General features: G+C 48.3%; 1 protein-coding gene across 1 annotated transcript in view; it reads left to right on the top strand.

Annotated features, from left to right (window-relative positions):
- The window catches only part of kat8 (K(lysine) acetyltransferase 8), a 9,190-nt gene extending 1,156 nt beyond the window's left edge, over positions 1-8,034 (top strand). The window contains exons 2-11 of the mRNA XM_015393124.1: positions 1,879-1,953; positions 2,030-2,208; positions 2,280-2,333; positions 2,401-2,565; positions 2,643-2,732; positions 2,808-2,948; positions 5,182-5,275; positions 6,072-6,222; positions 7,576-7,730; positions 7,806-8,034. Of these exons, the coding sequence (XP_015248610.1) occupies positions 1,879-1,953; positions 2,030-2,208; positions 2,280-2,333; positions 2,401-2,565; positions 2,643-2,732; positions 2,808-2,948; positions 5,182-5,275; positions 6,072-6,222; positions 7,576-7,730; positions 7,806-7,870 (1,169 nt within the window). The 3' untranslated portion in view covers positions 7,871-8,034. The remainder of the gene's footprint in view (positions 1-1,878; positions 1,954-2,029; positions 2,209-2,279; positions 2,334-2,400; positions 2,566-2,642; positions 2,733-2,807; positions 2,949-5,181; positions 5,276-6,071; positions 6,223-7,575; positions 7,731-7,805) is intronic.
- The last annotated feature ends 760 nt before the right edge of the window (positions 8,035-8,794 follow it).

Genomic DNA, 8,794 nt, shown 5'->3' with positions numbered 1-8,794 from the left:
CTTTTTCCAGAAAATGTCTCAAAGTTAGTCTGGTAAATTAGCCCCGCCCACCAGCGGCCAGGATCATGATTGGTCTAGCCTCCATCAATGCCCCAGGCCCTGGAACTGGCGGGCCAATCACAACACAGAGATGTGTTTTGAATGTCTGGATGCAAAGTGGGCGGGGTTTTGAGGGCGTGACGACAAAGCTGCGCGACGCTGGAGAAGCTCAACCAGGAAGATGGCGACAGCGGTTGAACAGTTCTGGTTTGACGCAGCTTTGGAATCTGGAAGGATCAGACTTTCGTTGAAACGTGATCAGGAAGAGGCTCTACGCTCGTTCGTGTTAAAGAACGACGTTTTCGCCGTTTTACGGGCAGGCTGCTTGTTTCCACTCCCCCACCAGCTTCCTGTGGCGCTTCCTACGTCACAGTCAGCTGCTCTCATTGGTCAGAGCGTTGGCCAATAGGAACAGACGTGGTTTGGTTGATCTCAGCTACAATCTTCCGATGTCTCAATCATCGGGTCCAGACTAGATTACACATTTAATCTCAGGTTTAGTCTGGTTTATCAGGCTAGATCAAAGATAGAAATGGAAAGCCTTTGATCTTTATACATTTGAAGATTATGGCAGAAAATTAAAACATAAATCTAGTGTCTCAGAAATATAAAGTTTACATTTAATGGACTCCTTTTGTTATTGAGAAATTAAATAAATGCATAAATAAATTGGTGCTGCAGCTGACGATTACCATTATCTATTAATCTGTCAATCATTTTTTCATTTAATGATCTGATCTTAAAAAATTTCTTTTTTGAAAATTTATCTGGTGAAGCTAAAAATTTTACTTGAAGATTTCTGGATTATAGAGCAGATTGACGGAAAATGGTTTTTAATCTTAAATGTTAAATGTTGATATATATTTTTAACTTTTGTGATGTAATTCCTCTCTGTCAGATAAAGGCGTGTTTTACAGTCTCTAGATTAATTAATTAATAAATTAGTTGATTATTTCAATAATCGATTAAACCGATTAATTGACATCATTCTGCTGTCATGATGTCAGAGCAACGAATTCCCTCTCTGTATTTAACCCCTCCCCCCCAGTGGGGGGCTAAAGGTCTGGCTCAGGGACCCAGAGTGTCAGGCTGTGGGAGTGGGACTCTGGATCCATAGCTCTATGCTCAGCAGGCTGCCACTTGTTTATATTGTAAATCAAACGGCGGATTGGTGAATAAAATGTCTCTGGGCCCAAAATGACGTTTTCTGATTACAGACTTTGATCTGCTGCTCCGTGAATTTTTCTGAAGAAAAGATGATTTATTGAAGCATCCTGGAGGAACGATGTTAATCACCTGCTGCAGATCCTCCAGGATCAGAGCAAAGAGTCGGCATCCAGACCAACTATGGAGTTTATTAACATTTCAGAAACAATCATTTTTCTTCAGGCGTTTCCTGTTTGATGACATCACTGAGCCTTCTCTTCATCGAAATAAGTTACAGCTCTGTTAATCTAAATGCATTATTCTGCTTCCTGTGGATGTAGCCTTGGAGCGCTCCAGCAGCATCTTAAGCTAGGCTCATGCTACGCATCGTGTCTCTCTGCCCCGCTACGCTGCAACATTTGGAGCCAAGCAGACAGATCTGTGCAGAGCAGCACGATCAGCGGATGGTGGTGGTATTTATGGATCAAAGCACGCGTTGTCTCCAGATGTTGCAGCTGCTGCTCAGTGGATCTGTTGTTAGACATAGAAACGCAGCGCCTAGAGGAGTGCAGGCTAAAACCCACCAAATGTGTCCCTGCAGACGTGTCCAGCTGACGCGGCGCGGTTTTACTCCTGCTGCTGAAATCGCTGCTCCTTTGCTTGTTTCTAATGTAAACCTGTTGGATGTTGCAGACATGGCGGAGGTGATTCAGTCTCGCCTGAACGAGCAGGAGGGCAGAGAGGAGTTCTACGTTCACTATGTGGGATGTGAGTATAGAGCTGCTGGTCCGTCTGCTGGCCGCCGTCCTGCAGGAGGACTTAGTGCTGCTGTGTCTGCCTGCAGTTAACCGCCGCCTGGACGAATGGGTGGGCAAGTCCCGCCTGGCGCTTACCAAGACGGTGAAGGATGCGGTGAGAAAGAGCTCTGAGATGGGAGGAGTGGGAGACCTGGGCGACCAGCCTGAGAGGAAGATCACGCGCAACCAGAAGAGGAAGCATGATGAGATCAACCACGTGCAGAAGGTGGGAGGGGTTGTTTGCAGAACCGCCTGCATTTAAATTTGGTCTGATGGACGTTACTCTCCTGCTAACAGACATACGCGGAGATGGATCCGACGACGGCGGCGCTGGAGAAGGAGCATGAGGCGGTGCGTGGTTCTCTCTAGCTGATGTGTCTGCGGCAGCCATCTTCTCACAGCTGTTTCTGCTCCACAGATCACCAAAGTGAAATACGTGGATAAAATCCAGATCGGGAACTTTGAGATCGACGCCTGGTACTTCTCGCCGTTCCCAGAGGACTACGGCAAGCAGCCCAAGCTGTGGATCTGCGAGTACTGCCTGAAATACATGAAGTATGAGAAGACGTTCAGATACCACCTGGTGAGTCCTGCAGCAGGTGGCGCTGCTCCCAACCTGACAGCTGGTCATGCTGATGCTCTGATCCCTCTGCTCCTCAGTCTCACTGCCAGTGGAGGCAGCCTCCAGGGAAGGAGATCTACAGGAGGAGCAACATCTCCGTCTATGAGGTGGACGGCCGGGATCATAAGGTAGGTGGTCAGCTCAGCAGCGTCTGCCTCTGTGCAGCTCAGAGAGAGCAGAGACCATGTTTGGACTGTGTGCAGATCTACTGTCAGAACCTCTGTCTGCTGGCCAAGCTCTTCCTGGACCATAAAACTCTCTACTTCGACGTGGAGCCCTTCATCTTCTACATCCTGACTGAGGTCAACAAGCAGGGGGCGCACATCGTCGGCTACTTTTCCAAGGTGAGTCCATCCCAGACCTGCTGAAGCAGAACCATGCATGGACCACGGACCCACCACCAGTGGGAGATGTGTTGGTCTAGTGGTTAGGAGAAGGCTGTAAGTACCCAGTTCGATCCCGGCAGCATCCACAGCAGTGTGGGGTTAAGACCCCCACACACCCTGGGGGGTCAGGGTTCTGGAGGACTAATAAATGTGGCCAGATTCCTAGAAAGAAGAGCTGCACCATGCAAAGTGGGAAAAGGATTGCCAATTATTAATGTAGCCCACATTGTTTTCAGGACGCCACCTAGACAACCAGCGGTTGAATGACGACATGCGGCTAAACATGTCATCACTGGTCAGATCAGGGAGGGGACCAGAGAAAATTACTGAGTCCCACATTGTTTTGGCAAACTGACACACCGAAGCAACACTAATTTTAGTGACCTCCGATCGGCGTAACCGGGTGTCATTACTACCAGCATGAATAACAATCTTACTGTATTTAACCTCATCCTTAGCCAGTAGTTTCAGGTAGGATTTGATGTCGCCCGTTCTGGCCCCCGGCAAACATTTGACTATGGTCCCTGGTGTCTCTAATGCCACGTTTCTGACTATGGAGCTGCCAATCACCAGAGTGGGCTTCTCAGTGGGTGTGTCACTGAGTGGGGAAAACCAGTTAGAAACATGAACGGGTTGGTGGTGACCAGTGGGCAGAGATCCACGACTACGCTTTCTGCGTACAGTTACCCAATCGCCTGGCTGCTCAGGCACTGCTGGAGGACAGCTATGTGGGGGGCCTACTTTAACTCCTGGATGTTCAACAGCCTGAAGCCTGGATTCTAACTCTGACACCCTCACCTCCAAAGCTACAAAAATACTACACTTATTACACATCCCATTATCACTAAAGGAGGCAGAGGAATAACTGAACATCTGACACAGAGAGCAGGAGAGAGGAGAGGAAGAAGGAAGAGTTGGAAAAGAGTCAAGGGAGGGAGAGAGAGAAGCCATAGCAATGCTAAGCTAGCGCTAGCCTAAGCTAGCTACTCCTTGCTATCAGGATAAAATTGTGTGAAACTGACAACTGCTCAGTAGAAAAGTGCAGCAGAAGGCGCCGCGTTTTAAAGTAGTTCTGGTCAGTTAGAGTTTCTGAGATCCAGAGATATCAGAGAAAAAATAACTTAATTCAGATGGAGATCATCTGGACAGCTACAGCACTCCGTTAATCCAAACAGGAAGTGAACACGATGCGTCTCACCAACAGCAGCAGGAGCGCCCTCTAGTGGCAGACTCAATACATCAGAGCCACTGGCGGTAGTGTGACCTGAACATGTCACCTAACCAAGCAGAGGATTACGCTCACTATGGTCGTTCATGCAGAAATGTTTAAGCTGTAATGCTGCGTTCACACCGGACGCAGCTGGCGCGACAGAAGCAGCGAGTTTACATGCAAAGTCAATGGTTGACGCGCGTCAAGGCGCAGCAAAAGGTCCCGCGGCGCATTTTGAGCAGCAGGCGCAGCGCGTCTGAGCAGCTGAATTAGCGCGTCAGGCGCGTTTAAGCATCTGACGCGCCGCAAACGCGTTTCTGCTCGAGATGGAAAAATTGAATTTTTGCTGCTCGATGTGCCGCGTCAACCAATCAGAGAAGCTGATCTGGGAGCTGGCTGGGAGAGAGACACAGCGCTGATGACACAGACCGCTCTGATCACTCCTCTTAAACAGTTTATTAACGCATAATTAACTTAAAATGCAGAAATCTGCCAGCAGAATATGTTCGCTTTTATTATCCTGCTGCCTGCAGATCGGATTATTTAGATGAAAAACACCTACCAGCCGCCGCTGTGAACCGCGAGGAGGCGACCCGGCCAGAGGCTGCTGTTGAATGGATTCCTACTGTCGGCGCACCGCTGGTATGGGTCGGTCTGAGCGGCTCCGACAGAAATAACATTGGGAGGCAGGATGATAATCTGGATGAACTGACTGCACTGATGAAGTTTTCAAGTGGATTTTCTCACTTAAAAACATATTAAAACTACTTTATTACCACTGATCACAGCAAATATAGCTGCAAGGCAGAGAAATGATAGAGTAGCTCTGCCCAACGCGCGTCAGACACACTTTTGCACCGCGCAGCCCTTCCGATCACGCCGGGATTTAAGCCAGAACTTGTTCTGGGTTCTGACCTGGATTCTGAAACGGGTCCAGTTTGTTGTTTCAACCTGCTTCCTTTCTGCTCTGATGCTTTGCAGGAAAAAGAGTCTCCAGATGGGAACAATGTGGCGTGTATTCTCACGCTGCCGCCGTACCAACGCCGCGGATACGGAAAGTTCCTCATCGCCTTCAGTGAGTAAAACAAGGACGTGTTTGAGTGAAGATCAGAAATAAAACTTGTTTTTCATGTGAATGCTTATTTCTGAAACTTAGTCTTCATTAAAACCAGAAAACATCTGGTGAGTCCTGCTTTCAGGACATCTGAACATTTTCTGAATGACACAAGAAGCCATCTGTGGAGGCCTAGGCCCCCTCAGGCCCCCACCAGACCCCACCTCGGGGGTCACAGCAGGACCTCTGACCTCCAGAGGCCTTTTTATGTCCACACCTGGAGGGGTTTCACTCCGACAGTAGTGAAAATAAGCAGGATGAGGTCATAGATGCTTGTTTGACATGTGAGTCCCTCCATGGTGTCCTGGTCGTCCTCCTGGGGGGGCGTGCCTGGAACTCCTCAGAGGGAGGCGTCAGCTGGATTAAGTCTTCCTTTCACCGTCCAACCATGTCCTCTTCAGGGTCAGCAGCTCCCCCCTCCCATCATAAACAGGGTTAATAAAGCTCTGCTTCCCCCTCTAGAGGTGTTTGCCAGAACAACAGTCTCTCTGACCTCCTTCCAGAGCCTGGTTTGGCCTCCATGACGGCCCAGCCACGCTCCGCCTCATGGTAGTTGCTCCATAGGTCATGTTCCAGCATAGGTCTCCTTCAGAGGGGCAACCCAAACCTGTTACTGCCGGGGTCCACCGCCACCGCAGACCTCCATCATTCTGATTTCAGGCTCAGTTCTGTTAGTTTGGACCCGTTTGAAAGCAGGGAACCTTGTCATTGCAGAACCTGACATGATGGCTGCTCTTCTTGTCTCTGCTGTCCTCAGGTTACGAGCTGTCCAAGCTGGAGAACACGGTGGGCTCTCCAGAGAAGCCTCTGTCCGATCTGGGGAAGCTGAGCTACAGGAGCTACTGGTCCTGGGTTCTGCTGGAGATCCTGAGGGACTTCAGGGGAACGCTGTCCATCAAAGACCTCAGGTTGGTACTTGGGAACTCTGGGGCGGGGGTGACCTAGAGTTGCCTGGGGGCCCAGAGGATTTCAGCTCTCATGAGGAGCTGCTTCTGATGGCCAAGCTGAAGCAGATGAAGGTTTCCCAGTTTGGACTCTTTCTCCGCAACATCTCCTCCTGTTTACAGCAGGTTCCTCTAGTCCTGCATCCAGTAACCGAGTCGTCAGCAGGAGATTCTCTCTGTGGTTCTCCTTTTTCTCCTCTGTTCATTTTCCCCAAATTCACAAACTCCTTATTGGTTATGTTGGAAAAATGTAAATAAATAAATTCTAGTCCAAAAACATCCGTATTCACATTTTCACGTTGTATGTTCACATTTATTTATTGCGTCTAAAAATATCAAACATATTTTCAATTCATTTTTCAAGTATAAATAATACATTATAGCTTAAATCATGTTATAGGTCAGGCATCCCCAAACTCGGTCCTCGAGAGCCGCTGTCCTGCAGGTTTTAGATGTTTCTCTGCTCCAGCACAGCTGATTTTAATTGATAGTTGATTAACAGGCTTTTGCTCTACTGCAATCATCATAATCAGCTGCGCTAAAGCAGGGAAACCTCTAAAACCTGCAGGACAGCGGCCCTCGAGGAACGAGTTTGGGGATGCCTGTTATAGGTCATCCAATCGGTGTCCGTCTGTGAAAGCTTCCTGCAGTGAATTTAAATGTCCAGCAGGTGTCAGTATTCAGTGATACACTTCGACACAATATCTATACAGTTTGCAAACGAAACGCCTCCTTAAATCATCGCTAACGGACAGAATCGTCCCAAAGAACAAAATAACCTCCAAAATAATCCTGTAGTTGTTAGAAACTTTCCCAAGTTTGAAGCTAAGCTGTTAGCAAACAGAGCAAGGTGCTTCCTCCGTCAGTGGAATCATCTGGAGGGATATTAGACATTCCATCCATAACGGCGCCCCCTTCCACTGCGTCACCCATGATCAATAGGATGCGACTCGCTATTTATGCGATTTGAGCTTGGCACCAGATTACCTAAGTAGAAGGGGAATTCAAGATGGCTGCCTGGGGAAGGCTGGATTAGCAAATTTTGAAGGCATGGTTAGCTTAAAGCCTGCGTGTCGCAGTGCAGCACAACTAAAACAATCATCTCTGCTTTCATCTGTCATCGTTTCCGGATCCATGGCTCAGATTGTCACATCTGCAGGTTCTCTGAGAACCATTGTTATTATTTTGATGTTTAAAATGGTTTCCATCTGGGATTTCTTCTCAGGACAGAATCTGACTGAAAGCTTGAAGATGTAAACGGAGCTTTGCTTTACAGCAATGGTTGATGCTTTACAGCAGCCTTGGTTTTGTTTTTAGTCAGATGACCAGCATCACCCAGAGTGACATCATCAGCACGCTGCAGTCCCTCAACATGGTGAAATACTGGAAGGGTCAGCACGTCATCTGCGTCACTCCCAAACTGGTGGAGGAACACCTGAAGAGTGCTCAGTACAAGAAACCACCAATCACAGGTGAGCGCCGAATGCGTCGCCGCCAGCAGCCTCCTCGCCCTTTGACTCAACCTTCCTTCTGTTTCTTGTTTGCAGTGGACACCGTGTGTCTGAAGTGGGCGCCCCCTAAGAACAAACAAGCCAAGGTGTCCAAGAAGTGAGCCGAGGATCCAGCTTCTCCGTTCTGCCTGTAAATAACCCTGATTTTCTTAGAATAAATTTGTACATAGAGCGCCATGCGTCCCGTCTTCATTCCAAACCCAGAAACTCCCCTTTGGTGTCTGGGAGCTTAAAGGACGACGCCTCCATGTTTTATGGTGGTCAGAGGTGGGACCAGAGGATGGCTTCGGTCAGCGAGTAAACGGCTGCATGTGCCGTGATGTAGAGGAGCTAGAAGATGATTGGTCTATATGTGAGGACCTGTGGGTCTTCATGAAGACAGGAAGTGGATTCGCATCCGATGGGGAGAACCTGGAAAGCAAGTATCTCATCTCACAGATCAACCAGTCAGATTGATTCAAAGTTTTCTATCTAAGGAAAACCAGCTGATTGCAGCGACTCATTGACTCTTCAGCAATCCCTCACACTAAGCATGCTTGTAGCGACAGTGGAGAGGAAAAACTCCCTTTGAACAGGAAGAAACCTCCAGCAGAACCAGGCTCAGTGTGAGCGGCCATCTGCTGAGGCCCACTGGGGTTCAAGGAGACAGAAGCAGACATAGAAAAAGAAGCATAGATGCAAAAGGCAACTGTCAACCAGCTCCACAGGCGGCCCCGTCCAGGAAACACACAGCCAGGCAGACGAGCTCCGAGCCAGCTCCCATGTCAGAGGATGAAGAGAGCACATCCAGTTAGTCACAGTCAGAGAAACAGGACCACACTGTTTATATACTACTCTCAGTGTGGAGAACCTTAAAACAAGATGTACCAGAGTTGGTTATTGCTGGTTTCCATCTGCAGGTCCTCACTTTAAAAACAGAACTAACTGCATTCAGTGTAAAGAACTAAGAAATGTTGGTGGAACAACTGGACTAAAAAAGCAGTTTGTCTAAACAAAGAGGATTTGAGTTGGTTAATCAGAGTAAA

The sequence above is a fragment of the Cyprinodon variegatus genome, unplaced genomic scaffold (genome assembly GCF_000732505.1).
Source record: "Cyprinodon variegatus isolate N-32 unplaced genomic scaffold, C_variegatus-1.0 Scaffold24, whole genome shotgun sequence".
In the NCBI taxonomy this organism is placed as follows: Eukaryota; Metazoa; Chordata; class Actinopteri; order Cyprinodontiformes; family Cyprinodontidae; genus Cyprinodon; species Cyprinodon variegatus.
This window is presented reverse-complemented; position numbering and strand designations above follow the sequence as displayed.